Genomic DNA, 20927 nt, shown 5'->3' with positions numbered 1-20927 from the left:
AACTGCCTGAGAATATCCTCAGAGTATACACCCTCCTCCCATGGAAACCACGGCATCCAGTGCTGTCCTTCACTGCCACACCTCATGCTATTTTCTCAATAATGATAGCAGGTGGAAAAATGGGCTGCACTGTGCAGGGACTACATCTACTGACGCTGTATATAATGTGTGTGAGCACGGATCAGCCACTGGCATCTTGTTCCAGGACCAAGTTTTTAGTTTATGTGTGTGGTCTTAGTCTGTGTTGCTATGATTTATGACCAACATTACACGAGATAACCTGATGATGCCCTACCTGGCTGAAACATGTCATTTTTGAGACAATAACTACAGTTCTGCAATCTAGGACTGTCTTTTAATACGATTATTAATGCTACTGCTTGGCATGCCACCTGCAGTTAGACCAAAGTACTGCATACTAGCAACTGTAATGATGAGTCAAGTAGTGCACCATGAATGATGGGAAAAATAAAGTGTAAATCAATATGGAACACCTTTTATATAATGAAATAATGTCTGAAATACACTTCAGAAATATTCAATCAAATCTTGATAAGATTTAAAAGTGGTGCAAAGATTGGCAACATGCAGAAACATAAAATTGTGAATTTTACAAAACTAAAAAATGTAGTATCCTATGATTACAATATCAATGAGTCATAACTGTATCAGTCAACTCATATAAATACCCAAGTGTAATAATTTATAGGGATATTAAATTAAATAATTACATAAGGTAAAGCAGGTGGTAGACTTTGGTTCATCAGTGGGAAACTAAGACAACAAAGTAGTCTATGAAATCTCATGATTTTTTATAACATAAAGCAGCAAGTACAGATATGCAGAATCTGTGACAGTCAATTCCCAACTAGTGTCACATGGGATTTTGCATTTCATGGCTCGCTCCTCTTAAGTTAGTACTGGTGGCCCTATACCCCTTTAGGACTTGAAATTTGCACAGCTCCTGTGCAGTGCCTACACAGTTCTTGTATAGCTGTTTGTAATTAATAACAGAAAATAGCTAATTACTCGACTTCAGCATTCGTTACTTGGAATTTCCTTTCTAAATTTTCCTAAAAAGCTGAGTTCAATACACATGTCTCTACAAAAGGATGCATTGTTACCTATCTTGCAGTAGTAGCCTAGAGCAGACAGGTATTGGTCACTTGTAACACCTAGAGGTCTTGCACAGACCTTCTGCGCACGACAATTTTTCACTCTGTACTGGAATGTATACTTTACTTTCATTCTGACATCATTCAGACATTTACTTACTTCCATGATTTGGAGTTGGGCAAAGGAGAAAATTCTATATAAAACTCTTTTGATTCAATGTAAGCACTCATATGTCCAACTTTGTTAACAATTTTTTATCTTTTACTATACACTCTCTTTTCGATGAACTTCACTTCACCCAAGTGTCACAATAGTTAAGAGATTGGATGCATACTTGGGAGGATGGCAGTTCAAATCCCCCTTCCACCACCAAGACTAAGGTTTGCCACTGTTATGTTAACTGTTTCATGCAAATACTGGGTTGATTCCTTTGAAAAGGTTGTAGCCAGTTTCATTCCCTAGGTCGAGCTTATGCTCTGCTGATAATGATCTTGTCATCAGCAGAATGTTAAACTCTCCATCCTCCTTTCTTGCTTCTTTGAACTTTAAATCTTCACATCATTGCTACTGCAAATTATTTTATGTTTCTGCCTTCATTCATGTAATAGTTTTCACTTATTGCAGTTCCATTCACTCATTTTTTAATAATTTAATTTTTGCTTTTTACAGTGTTTCCACTGTACATGTAACGTACAGCATAATTTTGTGACATTTCACTCTGTCACTATTTTAGATACTTTTCACTGCCTCAAGACATTTGAAATCTGACTGATTACAGAATAATTATCACTGCTAGTTTGGTTCTTTGCATGTTAAATGTCAAAATTCATTTTCAGGGACATACACTTACAGAAATATGAGTCCTTCTCCATTTTCTTCATATTAGGATGCCCATCTCTGAGTGGTGATCTTGGCCTCAGTGACATCCATTTCCATCCAGGCTTACGAGTTCTTGACAAAAAATGGAGCACCTGTTCTTCAGGTGTTTTAAATGTATTTTCAGAGGCATAGTTGTATTCACAGTAAACCCTGAAAATCAAAGTATGGCCTTCATTACGGAAACACCAAACTGGATTGTGAACATAAAAGGTCTAAGAACACACTGTCAATTCATTACATTAATTAGAACCATCATACAAAAGACATCTTATCAGTAATTACCATTCTGGATGCACTCGCCAGTTGTTCCCTTTGAAAAATTCTGTAACTGTAACAGAAGAAAGTTTTGTCAGTTAGAGTGAAAACTACTCTATATCAATGTAATTTGCTTCTGATAGTGTTTAAAACAGTGCCATTAAAAGTTATTTAGATATATACAATGACAACATCTTTCATAATTTTACAATATGGTAATCTACTAACTGTTACTGGGAGTCTCGGCACTAATGAATAAAATGTATAATGGTCTGAATGATAGCTAAGGAGATTAACAACGGAAGGTTAGCATTTTATAAAACTTAATGTATTCCTAACTGCTGCATGCACCTTGTATAAAAGGCACATAAAGATTTGTATTTGTTTAAGTCAGTTTTAAGTGGGTTTAACGACACAAGTTAAACATCATTAAAATGTACTGGTGCCCATTATCTTTCAGAAGATATTGTATCAAAACAATTAACGAACTCTTTAATGAGAGTGTTATCTTCATTGCACAACACAAAGAATGGGTGAGATACTGAGAGCACTGTAAACATTAACAGCATACTCTGTTGCAGCAAACCTATTACAGCTCTGACAGCAGTTATTGATTAGTAGGATAATAATTGGCAACTTTTACGTGTGTTGTAATGAACATAAGTAATTATAAAATAATAAATACATAAGCCACTTAAAAACTAACAGCAGTAATGGTGTCTACTAGACACTGTCATATACACAACATTCTCAAATGCAGCAACATACCCCCATAACAAACCCATACATGAAGGAAAACAAAGGAAATGAAACAGTAAATGAGTACACATTCTCTGCAATGGATCTCTATTCTGTGACCTAACAGAACTGTCAAATGACCCAAATCTATAAACACAGGTATGTGCACACATACGCACATACTTGCACACACATGCACACGTACAAACGCGTGTGGGTGTGCATGCACATGTTCAAACAGCCCCCCCCCCCACACACACACCAACACACAGACACAAAACACAGCAAGCCACAATAACCTCAGCATGTGTAGACAAGGTCTGTATATAAAATTTTGACTGTTTCCAAATTTATGAATACTTTTCTAAAAAACTGCAATTTTTGAATTCTATATGTACAGACAATACAGAGCAATTTTCCTACAATAGAAAGAAAACTAAAAAAAAACATGGATGATGCTGTAACTTCAACAAAGATGTCTGGATAAAAAGAAGACCAAATTATGTTTGCTCATGGCAAAATCTGTCCAAAAACAAAATTATTTGTAAGCAATAACGGGCACAAGAGTGCATTTCATCCTCAAGATGAAAAAAATTAGTTTTATTTTAAATATTTCAATTCACTAAATAGTTTTAGATCATTTATTGTGGAAACTCAACCTATGGGGATAATATTTTCAGACCAAAGAAATTTGTTATAACATTTAGATTTCATGTTCAATCAAGAATATCATGGAGAAACCACCTCAAAAATTTCCTCCACTTTGGTCGCACCCTTCCTATCACAATGACCTTCAAATATTTGAATTTTTCCAAGCCCTATGTATCAGTAAACAAATACTGGAGAATCAAATCTTGATGGCAAAGGCATCCTAAAAACAGTTCTGCTCCTTCCTCAAGATAATGTCAGTATTCAGTCCCAACTAACATCTTCCAAATTGAAACCTTTGCCTTCCAACACCTGTAAGACCACTTTCGATAGCATCTCCAAAAGGTTTCCAACTTAATGATAGCCTGCTCCCAATTTGGAGTGCCAGTGCCCAATTATATTAATCTTATCCTGGTGTGAAGAAACCTTGGGCAACAGAAGAAATACTTCAATTGAACGATGAAAGAATGAAGAGGAAAAATGTTCAGCAAAAGACAAGAATACAGCAAAATAAGTCATATAGAAATGAAATAAATTGGAAGTACAGCAAATGCAAAGCAAAATGGAAAAAACATGAAGAATTTAAAAAAGAAACAGCTGTCAGAACAACAGATTCAGCATATAGAAAAGTCAGAACAATCTTTCCTGAAATTAAATGTAAAGGCATGAACATTATGAATGCAAAAGGGATTGCACAGTTAAACACAAGGACAGAGCAGGTGGATGGAAAGAGCACACTGAAGGCCTGTATAAGCAGGAAGAAATGGCTGATGACATGATAGAAGAAGAAGTGAGAGTCAATGTGGAAGGTATGTGGGACCCAGTATTCTAGTTTAACATAGCTCTGGAAGATATGAGATCAAATAAGGTAGAAAACATAGGTAACATTCCTTTGCAGTTTCTAAAATCATTGGGAAAGGGGGGGGGGGGGGGGGGGGGGAGTGCCAACCAAGTGACTATTCAAGCTGGCTTGTTGAGTCTATGTATCTGGTGACATGCCATCAGATATTCAGAAAAATATCATCCACACAATCTCAAAGATGGCTTAAAGTCGTTGACAAGAATAATCTACAGAAGACTAGAAAAAAATTAGGACTTGTTAGTTGACAATCAGGTTGACTTCAGGAAAGTTAAAGGCATCAGGAGGCAGTTTTGACATGTGCTTGATAATGCAAGCTAGATTTCAGAAAAACCAAGACATATTCATAGAATCTGTTGATCTATAAAAAGCATTTAACAATGTAAAATGATGGAAAATGTTAACTATTCTCAGAAAAATAGGTGCAAATTATGGGAAAGATGGAATGTAACAAAATTATGAAAAGGAAATTTGCTACTCACCATATAATCACCACAGTTGACGAAAGCCTTAATGGCCGAAAGCTTTGTGAGAGTCTTTTTGTTGAGCCTATCTGTGACTCAGCATCTCTGCCATATGGTGAGTAGCAACTTTCCTTTTCCAAATATTGTTACATTCCATCCTGGATTTTCCATTGTTTGATAGGGAAAGATGGGTAATACACAATATGTATGAAACCAACAGAGAACTATGAGAATTATTTAATCCATTTTGTTTACAGAACACTGCAGCTGCCGTCATAAGCCACAAGTAGGAAATATGGCAGCCAGCCACTAGCGTTTTTTAATGATTTATTGTACCATTACTAGTTTTGGGCCTGAGCACATCATCAGATGGAAGTGTTGACTTCTTTGCAAGATTTAATTTTATGTAAAGGAGGGCTTTCCATGAAGACACAAATGTAAACCTTGCAAAGAAGGCAATGCTATCAGTTGATGATGGGCTTGGGCCCAAAACTAGTAATGGTACAATAAAATAATTTCAGGAAACCTGGCTGTAATATTTCGTACAGTGTAATAATAAGAATGGAAGACCAAAAATGAAGTGCTCAGATTAAAAAAGGTGTAAGGCAGGGATGCAGCTTTTCTCTACTGCTGATCAGTCTATATGTTGAAGAAGCAATGACAGAAATAAAAGAAAGGTGCAGGAGTAAGATTAAAATTCAGTGTGAAAGAATGTCAATAATAGAGTTCACTGATGACATTGCTATTCTCAGTGAAAGTGAGGGAGAACTACAGGACACGTCAAATGGAATAAATAACTCAATGAGTACAGAATACAGGACCTGCTGAATTTAATAAATAATCTAATGAGTCCAGAATATACAATGAGAGTGAACTGAAGAATGACAAAAGTAATTAGAAGTAGCAGAAATGAGATTAGTGATGAACTTAACATCAAAACTGGCAACCAAGAAATAGACAAAGTGAATGAATTCTGCTACCTTGGAAGCAAAATAATACATAACAGACAAAGTAAGGAGGACATAAAAAGCAGACTAGCACAGACAAAGAAGACATACCTGCTAAGAGAAGTCTGCTAGTATCAAAAATTGGCCATAATTTGAGGAGGAAATTTTCTGAGAATGTACATTTAGAACACAGTATGGAAGCAAATCATGGAATGTTAGGAAATCAGAAAATAAGATAAGCAAACCATTGCAGAATTGGTGCTATTGCAGAACGTTAAAAAAATTTGGTGGACTGAAAAATGGAGGAAGTTATCTGCAGAATCTGCAGGGAAAGGAATGTATGAAGAACACTGAAAAGTAGTAGGGACAGTGTCATAGGACATGTGCTGAGACATCAGGGAATAACTTCCATGGTACTATAGGGAGCTCTAGGCAAAATCAGACACTGGAGTAAGTCCAAAAATGGAGGATGTTGGGTGTAAGTGCTACTCTAAGATGAGGAGGTTTGCACAGGAGGGGAAGGTAAGCGGGCGACATCAAACCAGCCACGAGACAGAAGACCTACAACAAAACTTCTGTGAACCCCTTCATTAACCCCTCATGGTTCCCTGCCCTGCTCACTATTACTACCTGATCCTATTTAACTGAATTCTTTCATGAAGAAAAGTTCACAATCATCTTTTCATTCACTGAATATTACTTGAAAAATTGGTGACATAGTGTAATCCTTACTTTTGCTGTAAATGAGAACCAACTACTTAGCAACAATACTTACTTTTTTATAACAATATCAACACTCATAGTTTTGTTGATCATTGGAAAAGAATGCTGCATATTTCCTATTGCTGCTCATGCTTGAGAATCCTGTCCAACTCAAAGAGAGGACCTCTGTGACTTCCCCAGTGTTGCATCCCAGCAAACCCATTTAGAATCAGCCTTCAGTTTAAAATCTTGATATTCTTCTCTGAGCATTACTTGGCTTGACTGTTCTACTTTTTTCATAAATAATGTCAGTGTCAAAGCAGAGAGAAATAATAGTTTTTATTTTTTATGAAATGATGCCTGAATGATAACACAAAAGATATGCGTTGGCACTGTATGAACACAGACTCTGACTCATTTATTTTACAATGAGTCCTTGTTCTGAGAACCAAAGGCATTGTAAACATATAATATGATGTACCTCTATCTCTGTTATAGACTTCACATATCTGAAATGTCCGATACACAATAATTTCACGACTGTTAAAAGTCTCCAGCCTTGCTACAGTGTTTATTTTAGGACCACATACCGCAGCCACAGTAACTTACCTGTTACCATGTCCATTAGCATCTGTGTTTGTAAGTGTGAAATTCAATACACATCTGCAAAAGACTGAAGGGCCATGAAAAATCACTTGGGCACCTACTCAATTGTTCATACTAATAGCAATATTATCAATAGCTTTATATATTGTAAGGCATGAACACCTTCTCCTATAATAATACAGCATCACGAGTCTGTGTCAATGCTGCTGCAAGTGCGTCTTAAGAGAAACGTCACTTATATAGCTCTTCCTTATCTAACCTCAGTGTAGCTTAAGCAACCTACCAGAAGTGGATTTTAGCCCAGCAGAGCTCAAGTAAGCCGCACTGTGGTTACATAAGGAAGTGCTATATAAGCGACTTTTCTCTTAAGACGGCATCAGTCATTGAGCAGTCGCACTTGCAGCAGCATTGACACAGACTAGTGATGCCGCCTTATTATAGGAGGAGAAGGCATTCATGCCTTACAGTAAATAAAGCCATTGATAATATTGCTATTAGTTCGAAGATTGAGTAGGTGCCCCAGTGATTTTGCATGGCCCTTCAGTCTTCTGCGGATGAGTATTGCTATTAGTACGAAGAATGCAGTAGGAGCCCAAGTGATTTTGCGTGGCCTCTGTGCATAATGCACTGCAGTACTTAAGAAAGGGCATTAAAGAAGGAGCTCCTGCTACAGTAAGCTCCTCCTAAAGTAGACACTTTAGCAGAGCTTGAGGCTTTTAGCAGTCGAGAAATTATTCAGGGTGTATACGTGGATGAGGAAAAAAAATTCCCGGATTTCCCAGTTAAAAATACACTTTCTCCTGGATGAAAATACACTTTTTCGTGTTAAGTAACAGTATACCTTTCCTTGGAACTGTAAAACTTATTAATCCTTTCAATGGTTGTGGTTTTATACACCAGCGTAGAATTTCCCGGCACTTTAAATAATGAAACTCAGGGGAAAAAAAAACATTTTAGAAAGATGTATACTGCATATTTTCGTATTACGAAAGTATAAATACGAATTCCACCAAACACAACATGTTACTTTCTGAAGGATTGAAATCGAGATTGAGATGCGATTTTTTTTAAGCCAGTCGTAGCTCGTGTCAAGCCATCTCGCTAGCCAATGACAGCGGATATTTGGAGCATAGGACATGTGATGTAGTCAGCCAATAGTGACATCACTGTTAAGCAGCACGAACACACAAATAGGAAAAGGTAATGGTTTAAATTAATATACATAGTGTTGCTACAAGAAAAGAAAAGCTTTCATGTATAGTGTTGGATTAATAATGTGTATGTCTGTCTATTGTTGACAAAGGCCTTAACGGCTGAAAGCTATAATTATTAGATCTTTTTGTTGTGCCTATCTGCGACTCAACATTTCTGCTACATGGTGAGTAGCAACTTCCCTTCTCATAATATTGACACATTCCATCCTGGATTTTCCATTGTTTAATTAAAGGAACATGATGATCAAGAGTGTCACTGGATACAGTTGCTTCAATTAAAACAACTCATATCACTTTTTGCTTCTATAAAATATTTTTATATGTTGTGCCAAATGCAAGTTGGGTGATGTGCAACTTTTCCTTTTCCAATGACCAATTTTTTCTGAGTTTTGCAGTAATTCAACTAACTCAAAATTAATCACTCTAGGGTTTTAATATGTGCAGAGGAGAAAGATGGATCTGTAATTTTGGAGATCAAGTAGATACTTTCTTGGTTTATGTATTGCTGTAATTTTGCTTTTCCTCTGTATTCCAGGTATCTTGGATGGAAAACTGTGATTATTGAATAGTTTTAATAACCATACTTTCACCCATGGCTCAAATTATTTTTGTCATCCAATGCACATATGTCCAGAACTGCTCCATTTCTGTTCTTGAACTTGTTAATAGCCTCAATGAATTCTTAAAATGTAAAAGACTTTGGAAACATACTAAGGTATCATTTATTCTCTTTTATGAAATCTATTTTTTTGTGTGTGGTATCAATATGCAGATTTTACTCTTTTTAGGAGGCATGAACATATGACCAGAAGCTACCTTAGAGTGTGATGGGTCTTTATTTGGATGGTCTCTATGATGGCTTAATTAACCCCACATCTTTTGGTTTTGTCTTCCCATAACAATATAAAGAAACATAGAAATTAAGTACACAAATACTCACACAAAACATTTTTTCACATGCAGAATTGCTAGATTACAAATTTTATATTAAGAAATAGAGTTTACAAAGAAAAGATTATGAAGTGATTAAAAAAGACTTACGATTTACAGGCCGCAGTTTCAACTCCTGTTCACCTTTCACTTCATACATCCCATAACCTTCTGGAATGGCAAGACCAAGAGAGAATGGAGTTCCTTCTATTGGATTATAAAAATATTTATGTCTTCTAGTAGTGACACGCCTCTGCAAAAGCAAAGTGCCAACTAACAGTGTAAACTAACACATAGCTACAGATTTATTTTTAAGAAATATAATGTTCTGAAATAATAATTACATTGACATTAAACGGTTTGTAGCTATTTGTTCTTCATTAAATTGCTGTTGCAAAAAACTCACTCCACATTTTGGTATTCAGCTGCATGGAGTGTTTAGCAACTGTGCTTCATTTTATGCTATGGTTTATGAGTATACCCAAAATTTCATTGGTACAGTCTGTTACTGAAACATGAGAACTACATAGGGCTTTCAGTGACCATGGTTACAAAAGACAGTGTTATTTGTACAGCCACTCTACAGATAAGTGGTGTCCGCATAAGCTACAGATAGCTTTGAGCACATTTTTCAGAAAATTTGAGGAACCTTGTACAAACACATTACCATCAGTAAATTGTTCTCAGTGGATGCATTATCCCACTGAATTCGGGAGGCATAGGAAGGTGTCAACACTGGAAAGTCCCATCCTGTGCAACACATGTTCACTGGTGACAATTATTGAATATATCAATATAATCCAGGTCTGACAGCTGTGGTTGCTTTTTCCCCCAGTTGAGAAGCCAAACGTGAAAGTGAAGATTCTTAGGAGTGATGGATGGAACATGGTGACCAGATTCTTGTCTACTCTGAGCCTTGTTGCAAATATCACTTTGGAAAGTTGTATGACTGTTATGGCACATTTTTGCAAGTACAAAAGGATGCCTTAGAATGGTTTTAGGGTTTGTTGCTGTAACATGGTGATATATCTACCCATACTACCTTAGAGAAGTGAAACTCATTGAGATATCAGGAGCTGAGTTGGTCAACCATTGTTGTATAGTCCAATTCGAGCTCAATGTCAAATTCTCCTTTTTTTCCCTTTTGAACATTCTAGTTGCTGTTCATAACCTCTGATCCAAGAGAGGCAGAAAGTTATTTTTTTCTGCAGCACATAAGAATTTCTCTCTGTTTTCAAAGTTTGTATCCCAAAAGTTTCAAGCTCAAGGTTTATTGTTCAGGATTTGACTATTCTCATGGTCATATCTTTCAGCAATATCACTGCTTCAATTTATCTTTTGTTTCTACTGAATAGTCTGAATTATAACTACACTATTTTTATTTCACAATATTACACAAATGCAACAACTGTCTAGGGTTGTTGTAGTGCATAACTATCTTAAACTGGCAACAACTATTTGCAATTTGTCTTAAAAATGTCTACATACTGAGCATGAAAATTTAGTCCTTACTTAATACCTACTGAATTTCAATGAGAAACATTCACTTAAGTCACTTATCTGTTTTGTAAACTGAAATTCTAACAAATACTGAGTGAATATAATATGTTAAAGCACAAAACATAAATATTTGTATTTTACTATAATTAGCTTAGGGAAGAGATTATTAATGAGTTGCTTACGTTTCAATTGCAGTTAATCATAGAAAAACGGTAGAATTCAATATATGGCACATGTTTAAATTGTGTGAGATTGTCATGCAAATAGTGACTGGTGGGGATTTACCTACTGCTTTCAGTAGAACTATGAAAGGGAATTTTCATTGAATTGTGTCAACGCTGTTAACACTTTGTGCAGTAACCATTAATGTTTGGTAACCGAAGGGATAGCATGTACTGAGGCAATGTGGGTGCAAGCAAAAAACATCCACACCAATGTCCGTGCCATCCAGTCCATATTTCTTGAATAATTTATCTCAGAAGTGTTGATTTAAGGATATCTATGTTCCCAAGGAAACAATGTGATTTAATATTTGTTTTGTAAATAAAAAATGTGTTTTTCTTGTTGCAATATTTTTGTTTCAGACACATTTCACCTTTTAGTTTATGACATCTTCAGTCTAGAATGGTACAATATTGTTTTGATATTCAATATATGTAGATTATAAAACAGTTCACAACTTATTTTTCATGTATATAAATCATTACTTAAATCTAAAAACAAAGATGATGTGACTTAGCAAACGAAAGCGCTGGCAGGTCGATAGACACACAAACAAACACAAACATACACACAAAATTCAAGCTTTTGCAACCAACGGTTGCTTCATCTGGAAAGAGGAAAGGAGAGGGAAAGACGAAAGGATGTGGGTTTTAAGGGAGAGGGTAAGGAGTCATTTCAATCCCGGGAGTGGAAAGACTTACCTTAGGGGGAAAAAGGAGAGGTATACACTCGCACACACACCCATATCTAGCCGCACATACACAGACACAAGCAGACAGTTGTAAAGGCAAATCTGCCAACTTATGTATTAAAATTGCCCATTGCAATTTTAATACATAAGTTGGCAGCTTTGCCTTTACAAGTGTCTGCTTGTGTCTGACCCTTAATGAACAGGATCTTAATGTACATTGGGCCATCAGGGTTGGTAAGTAGAATCCAGAGAGAGGAAAAAACTACTGAATCTTTGCATGAAGAAACAACCTGATGGTGGGCAACCCCACTTGAAGAAAAAGGACTTCAATAAGATAAAAAGATGTATGTCAGATTAAAAAACCAGTGTAATAACAGATGCAGTATGGAAGGCCATAAATGAAGTCAAAGTCATTCCAAATGATTTCAGCAGAAAATACTTTACCATATATATATATATATATATATGGATATGTGCGTGTGTGCGAGTGTATACCTGTCCTTTTTTCCCCCTAAGGTAAGTCTTTCCGCTCCCGGGATTGGAATGACTCCTTACCCTCTCCCTTAAAACCCACTTCCTTTCGTCTTCCCCTCTCCTTCCCTCTTTCCTGATGAGGCAACAGTTTGTTGCGAAAGCTTGAATTTTGTGTGTATGTTTGTGTTTGTTTGTGTGTCTATCGACCTGCCAGCGCTTTTGTTCGGTAAGTCACCTCATCTTTGTTTTTATATATAATTTTTCCCACGTGGAATGTTTCCTTCCATTATATATATATATATATATATATATAATAGAGGGAAACATTCCACGTGGGAAAAATATATCTAAAAAGAAAGATGATGAAACTTACCAAACAAAAGCGCTGGCAGGTCGATAGACACACAAACAAACACAAACATACACACAAAATTCTAGCTTTCGCAACCAATGGTTGCCTCGTCAGGAAAGAGGGTTCCCTCTTTCCTGACGAGGCAACCATTGGTTGCGAAAGCTAGAATTTTGTGTGTATGTTTGTGTTTGTTTGTGTGTCTATCGACCTGCCAGCGCTTTTGTTTGGTAAGTTATATATATATATATATATATATATATATATATATATATATATATATATATATATATATATATATAAAAAAAACAAAGATGAGGTGACTTACCGAACAAAAGCGCTGGCAGGTCGATAGACACACAAACACACACAAACATACACACAAAATTCAAGCTTTCGCAACAAACTGTTGCCTCATCAGGAAAGAGGGAAGGAGAGGGGAAGACGAAAGGAAGTGGGTTTTAAGGGAGAGGGTAAGGAGTCATTCCAATCCCGGGAGCGGAAAGACTTACCTTAGGGGGAAAAAAAGGACAGGTATACACTCGCACACACGCACATATCCATCCACACATACAGACACGTGGAATGTTTCCTTCCATTATATATTACCACACGAAAGCGCTGGCAGGTCGATAGAAACACAAACAGACACATACATACACACAAAATTCAAGCTTTCGCAACAGACTGTTGCCTCATCAGGAAAGAGGGAAGGAGAGGGGAAGACGAAAGGAAGTGGGTTTTAAGGGAGAGGGTAAGGAGTCATTCCAATCCCGGGAGCGGAAAGACTTACCTTAGGGGGAAAAAAAGGACAGGTATACACTCGCACACACGCACATATCCATCCACACATACAGACACAAGCAGACATATTGGTCTTTAAATATGTCTGCTTGTGTCTGTATGTGTGGATGGATATGTGCGTGTGTGCGAGTGTATACCTGTCCTTTTTTTCCCCCTAAGGTAAGTCTTTCCGCTCCCGGGATTGGAATGACTCCTTACCCTCACCCTTAAAACCCACTTCCTTTCGTTTTCCCCTCTCCTTCCCTCTTTCCTGATGAGGCAACAGTTTGTTGCGAAAGCTTGAATTTTGTGTGTATGTTTGTGTTTGTTTGTGTGTCTATCGACCTGCCAGCGCTTTTGTTCGGTAAGTCACCTCATCTTTGTTTTTATATATAATTTTTCCCACGTGGAATGTTTCCTTCCATTATATTGATATCATTAATTTGAATCCAACAATTACGTTTGTTATTGTCACTGTTGCATTTCGAAATCTTTTCTGTCGTCTTATTTTCCTCTTTCTGTAGGTCTTTAAATATGTCTGCTTGTGTCTGTATGTGTGGATGGATATGTGCGTGTGTGCGAGTGTATACCTGTCCTTTTTTTCCCCCTAAGGTAAGTCTTTCCGCTCCCGGGATTGGAATGACTCCTTACCCTCTCCCTTAAAACCCACTTCCTTTCGTCTTCCCCTCTCCTTCCCTCTTTCCTGATGAGGCAACAGTTTGTTGCGAAAGCTTGAATTTTGTGTGTATGTTTGTGTTTGTTTGTGTGTCTATCGACCTGCCAGCGCTTTTGTTCGGTAAGTCACCTCATCTTTGTTTTTATATATAATTTTTCCCACGTGGAATGTTTCCTTCCATTATATTGATATCATTAATTTGAATCCAACAATTACGTTTGTTATTGTCACTGTTGCATTTCGAAATCTTTTCTGTCGTCTTATTTTCCTCTTTCTGTAGGTCTTTAAATATGTCTGCTTGTGTCTGTATGTGTGGATGGATATGTGCGTGTGTGCGAGTGTATACCTGTCCTTTTTTTCCCCCTAAGGTAAGTCTTTCCGCTCCCGGGATTGGAATGACTCCTTACCCTCTCCCTTAAAACCCACTTCCTTTCGTCTTCCCCTCTCCTTCCCTCTTTCCTGATGAGGCAACAGTTTGTTGCAAAAGCTTGAATTTTGTGTATATGTTTGTGTTTGTTTGTGTGTCTATCGACCTGCCAGCGCTTTTGTTCGGTAAGTCACCTCATCTTTGTTTTTATATATAATTTTTCCCACATGGAATGTTTCCTTCCATTATATTGATATCATATATATATATATATATATATATATAAAACAAAGATGATGTGACTTACCATACGAAAGCGCTGGCAGGTCGATACAAACACAAACAGACACATACATACACACAAAATTCAAGCTTTCGCAACAAACTGTTGCCTCATCAGGAAAGAGGGAAGGAGAGGGAAAGACGAAAGGAAGTGGGTTTTAAGGGAGAGGGTAAGGAGTCATTCCAATCCCGGGAGCGGAAAGACTTACCTTAGGGGGAAAAAAGGACGGGTATACACTCGCACACACACACACATATCCATCCACACATATACAGACACAAGCAGACATATTTAAAGACAAAGAGTTTGGGCAGAGATGTCAGTCGAGGTGGAAGTGCAGAGGCAATATATACACTCCTGGAAATTGAAATAAGAACACCGTGAATTCATTGTCCCAGGAAGGGGAAATTTTATTGACACATTCCTGGGGTCAGATACATCACATGATCACACTGACAGAACCACAGGCACATAGACACAGGCAACAGAGCATGGACAATGTCGGCACTAGTACAGTGTATATCCACCTTTCGCAACAATGCAGGCTGCTATTCTCCCATGGAGACGATCGTAGAGATGCTGGATGTAGTCCTGTGGAACGGCTTGCCATGCCATTTCCACCTGGCGCCTCAGTTGGACCAGCGTTCGTGCTGGACGTGCAGACCGCGTGAGACGACGCTTCATCCAGTCCCAAACATGCTCAATGGGGAACAGATCCGGAGATCTTCTTGGCCAGGGTAGTTGACTTACACCCTCTAGAGCACGTTGGGTGGCACGGGATACATGCGGACGTGCATTGTCCTGTTGGAACAGCAAGTTCCCTTGCCGGTCTAGGAATGGTAGAACGATGGGTTCGATGACGGTTTTGATGTACCGTGCACTATTCAGTGTCCCCTCGACGATCACCAGTGGTGTACGGCCAGTGTAGGAGATCGCTCCCCACACCATGATGCCGGGTGTTGGCCCTGTGTGCCTCGGTCGTATGCAGTCCTGATTGTGGCGCTCACCTGCACGGCGCCAAACACGCATACGACCATCATTGGCACCAAGGCAGAAGCGACTCTCATCGCTGAAGACGACACGTCTCCATTCGTCCCTCCATTCACGCCTGTCGCGACACCACTGGAGGCGGGCTGCACGATGTTGGGGCGTGAGCGGAAGACGGCCTAACGGTGTGTGGGACCGTAGCCCAGCTTCATGGAGACGGTTGCAAATGGTCCTCACCGATACCCCAGGAGCAACAGTGTCCCTACTTTGCTGGGAAGTGGCGGTGGGGTCCCCTACGGCACTGCGTAGGATCCTACGGTCTTGGCGTGCATCCGTGCGTCGCTGCAGTCCGGTCCCAGGTCGACGGGCACGTGCACCTTCCGCCGACCACTGGTGACAACATCGATGTACTGTGGAGACCTCACGCCCCACGTGTTGAGCAATTCGGCGGTACGTCCACCCGGCCTCCCGCATGCCCACTATACGCCCTCACTCAAAGTCCGTCAACTGCACATACGGTTCACGTCCACGCTGTCGCGGCATGCTACCAGTGTTAAAGACTGCGATGGAGCTCCGTATGCCACGGCAAACTGGCTGACACTGACGGCAGCGGTGCACAAATGCTGCGCAGCTAGCGCCATTCGACGGCCAACACCGCGGTTCCTGGTGAGTCCGCTTTGCCGTGCGTGTGATCATTGCTTGTACAGCCCTCTCGCAGTGTCCGGAGCAAGTATGGTGGGTCTGACACACCGGTGTCAATGTGTTCTTTTTTCCATTTCCAGGAGTGTATATAATAGAGGGAAACATTCCACACGGGAAAAATATATTTAAAAACAAAGATGATGTGACTTACCATACGAAAGCGCTGGCAGGTCGATAGAAACACAAACAGACACATACATACATATATATATATCAGAGCCTGTAACAAAAGCACCCCAAAATAAAAATGTGGCAGCTTTCTGAATCAAGTGAAAAGGGAAAAATTTTGATGAAGGATATTGCCAGATGAAGAACTAAAATCATAATATGAAGAGTGATACACTCTTGCGAGAGAGGTGGTAGTTACAAAAGATGTGGGATGTAGATATGTAGATGATAAGAGTCACATACAAAAACCTAAGAAAATAGGTTGGTGGAATGTGGATATTAAAAAGGCCATCGCAAGTAAGAACAATGCATTATAAACTCTGCATCAGCCAACACACACACTCACACATACACACACACACACACACACACACACACACACACACACACACACACACACACGATAATTCAGGTGCAGCGAAAGATAAGTTTTAGTTTACAAGCAGAAAAATGAGAAGCGATTTACAGTTAGCTGAAGCTGAGAATCAGGAATTCCAGGAAGTTCTGGACACTAGAATAACATCAGATAGGAATAAAAAATTGTTAAATAACATTATAAAGAGTACAAGTACTGAAAATGAATCTACCCAATCAGTTCAACTTCCCAGTGACGAGGAAAACCCATATGCGTTTTGGTACTTTATTGAAGTGTAATGGAGAAACTTAATTAAAGTGTAACAGAGATAAAACTCTGTTAACAATGAATTACATGACTGTGTTAGTGTAAACACAGATAGGTTCATCTGGTGGGAAAAGGAGGATAGTGGTATATAAAATGAAAAATAATAAGCCTGTTGGATAAGGCAAATTCAATGAAGAAATGATCTTGCACAGATTGGGCACCAATGGTTTTACACACTTCCAAGTAGAATTTTGAAAGAGAAATTAATTTGACCCGAAGCAGCTTGTCAGGAGTCTATTACTGAAAAAGAAGTGCACCAACTACTCAAATGTAACTCTGTTATCCCATGGAGTAAAAATCTATGGATTCATCCTCGGGTTAAAATAAGAAAAGTTATTGATACTATATGTGATGAGAGTTAACATGGTTTTGGACTTTAAAGATCAACTTTTGGCACAAGAATGCTAGATGAGAATAACTGGGATTATATGGGAATGTTTTAGTATTAAAAAAGTTCCTGATACAGGAGCAGCCGTGCCACAGAAATATGTGAATGGATCAGACGCAATCATGGCTAGCACAAGTTGGCTGCATCAGAAATCTGTTGGTGCACATACCTACCGTAAGCAAAATTCTGGCAATGTGTGGCTCGCATGGGCATGTGTCAGCAAAAGGCAGTGACAGTGTGAACTAAGATGATATATAGTACAGATGTGTTTTGCAAGACTCTATGATTTCAATCCACAGACTATGTGAGTCAAGCTTAATGTGAGTTCCCCACAGATATATACAAAAGTTTGTCGGGTGCTCTCTGTTCATTTCCACTTTCACTTCATCACATCCACGCAACACATGGTGCTCCACAACCATGAGGAAAGCTAGTTTCATTCTGGCCACGAGTCCACTGTTTTCCCGTGCTCATACCATCAGATGACGCACTCGTCACCGAGGAGTGTACACACTCCACGAGAGGTGTTCACGGGGAGCTCTTATGCAAACACAAATTATTGCGATCACCGGTTAAGGGACGCTGTGATCTGATTTCATTTTTGTTACTTGTTCATTTAGTAATTTTTGCAGAATAAACAAATTTCTAACAAATGTGTACATATCAGTTCCCATCACCACAGCATCACCATAGTCTAAATCCTGAACAATGTGCATCAATGGGACAGTAAAGTTGGATCACTGCATGACTGGCATGTAAGCAGTGATATCCACATGTTCCCACTTTGCTGGTGACCCCAACATGATAACTAGGCTAAATACGTGGTGATGGACTTTCATCAGTGTGAATGTAGCAGAACCACAAGTGATCTAACACTTACATCCTTGTAAACAAAGAGTGATTTGTTTATGGACAAATCATCAAGAACTAGGTCCTAAAGCAAGATGATGACTTTGGAAGAACTGCAAAAGACAATAGACAGTAGACAAAAGACAATAGATGAGCTGCTAGCAGGCAAACAGAGGCTGGAGAGCAAGCTACAGGCACACTCTGCATGCATGGTCTCTGCCCACGCCGAACCAGCTGAGGAAAACTTCCACACACAAAGCATGGCCACACCACCACCACCACCACCCACTGTTACAGGAGCAGCAACAAGCATAGGAAGGGTGCGATTAGGCTGCCGCCCTTTTAGCCCTGCGGCCCAATCGTCGTTCAGCAACATGGAGGCTGTTTTTCTGAGCAACAACACCCAATATGACCTCACCACATTCAGATGCTTCTTGGGATAGCTAAATCAACACCACACGGTTAAAGTGTGACACATTATCACTGTCCCGCCAATGCAGTCTACATATAAGTGACTAAAAGAGGAGTTAATCCAGTGAACTTCATCATTACAGGAACAACGAGTACATCAGTTCCTGCACCAAGAGGAATGCGGTGAAAAGAGGCCATCTCACTTTCTGCGCCATCTGTCGAGCCTCACACTGTTCAACATGATGCTGGACTCACTACTGTGTGCTATCTGGATGTGCAAGCAGTCACTGCCATGCAAACAGAAATGCAGCTGGATGTCATCATGGGTTTTGGCTGATCAGGTGCATGGTGCCCAATAGCACTGTCACAGCACTGTACAATGCCACAGATCAACTCGCAAATTTGATTCCACAGTGCCAAGTGTCTCCTGCAGCCACTGGCCTGAATCCTGACTTGCACCACCTAGTAAAATACTTGGCCACACAGATGGCAGCACTCATCATGCAGGTCCACTGGTTGGCCCACTCACAGACAGAGGGCAGCATGCGCCATAGTGGTAGCTGATCCCACTGCCACTGAGCCAGCTTGTGCAACCAGCAGCACAGTACCAGCCATTCTGGTGTACACTGATGATGCCAGAGCAGCAGCAGAGTGGTTTTTTCTGGTATCATTCACACTTTGACATCAAAGCGGCAAAGTGTTGGCCTGCTTGCTAGCACCAAAATGCCAACTGCAACCAGGCCTAGGTGCATCTGGCTGCAGAGCAATATCCAGGCATCTCTTCAAAATGGAATGGGCAGGCAGAGTGAAGTACCTTGTTGACATGGGTTCCAATCTTTCTATTTTTCCCCAATCCATGCTAAGAGACCATCTGAAGGCTGAGGTGCTGTCTCTTATTGCAACAGACAATTCAACAAAAAAAACGTATGTCACATATCACTGAGATTTGGACCTTGGATGGCACTGCACATTTATGTGGACATTCACTGTGGCTCACATCAACAACCCAATCCTGGGTGCAGATTTCCTCAAATACTACAACTTATTGGCTGACATTGCGAATGCCCAGCTGATCAATTCGACAACAAATCTGAAAATAGTGGGACACTGATGGCCGGCCATTTTCTTCAGTGTTATCCATTGAAGTCATCCAAATAGTACACAAACATACTAGACAAATTTCCAGAGCTCACTCACCCACTTGGTGCACTGAAGGAAGTAAAATACTCGACAGTCCACCACATCATAACTACGCCCAGCCCACCCACCTCGAGCTGTCCATGTCAACCCATGCCTGAGAAACTCGCTGTAGCAAAGCCTGTGTTTGAGGCCATGTTGTGACAGAGCATATTTTGACCATCAAGCAGTCCATGGTCCTCTGCCTTGCACTTAGTGCACTTGTGGCACCCATGTAGAGACTATTGTGCCTTAACTACATGAACGGTGCACCAACAGGATTTTAGTCACACCTTGGTGGACTCAGTTATATTTAGCAAAACTGTGTGAAGGGGTTCACACTGGATCCTATGGCACCTGAAAACATTCACAAAACACCAATTATCAGAATGCTGCCCAGACCTGGCAGTGTTTCCTGGATAGGTTCTTATGAGGCTTACTGTCATGTTTCACATACTTCAACAGCATCCTCATCTATTTGAAGTCGCTCAAACTCCATCAAGCCATCTAACGACCATCTTTCAGCATCTCAGCAAGGCTGGCATCATCATTGACACCTTGAAAAGCATATGTGGGGTCAGACAAACTGAGTTTGTTGGGCATTTAATCACCCCTAGTAGATTTACACCACTATTAGACAAGGTACAGCTCGCCATCTACCCAATGCCGCCAAAGTGCTGGAACCTCTGACTGCAGTGCTACACAGGGCGACTTGAAGCGAAGGGCTCCCACTGGACAGCTGCAATGGGGAAAAGCATCAAGACATCAAGAGGTTGCAATTGTGAAGTAGGTCCTCCTGGAATAACAGCAAGATCTATGTTTTCCTAGCTCAGTTTCACTTTCACACAATTTTTCAAATGA

The 20927-nt window shown here is 39.6% G+C and overlaps 1 protein-coding gene across 1 annotated transcript in view; it reads right to left on the bottom strand.

Annotated features, from left to right (window-relative positions):
- Positions 1-20927, bottom strand: part of LOC124795457 (voltage-dependent calcium channel subunit alpha-2/delta-3) — a 496470-nt gene that overhangs the window by 193951 nt on the left and 281592 nt on the right. Inside the window, exons 14-16 of the mRNA XM_047259484.1 lie at positions 9470-9611; positions 2278-2323; positions 1967-2145 (exon numbers count right to left, since the gene is read on the bottom strand). Of these exons, the coding sequence (XP_047115440.1) occupies positions 1967-2145; positions 2278-2323; positions 9470-9611 (367 nt within the window). The remainder of the gene's footprint in view (positions 1-1966; positions 2146-2277; positions 2324-9469; positions 9612-20927) is intronic.

Source organism: Schistocerca piceifrons, chromosome 4 (assembly GCF_021461385.2).
Source record: "Schistocerca piceifrons isolate TAMUIC-IGC-003096 chromosome 4, iqSchPice1.1, whole genome shotgun sequence".
Classification (NCBI taxonomy): Eukaryota; Metazoa; Arthropoda; class Insecta; order Orthoptera; family Acrididae; genus Schistocerca; species Schistocerca piceifrons.
This window is presented reverse-complemented; position numbering and strand designations above follow the sequence as displayed.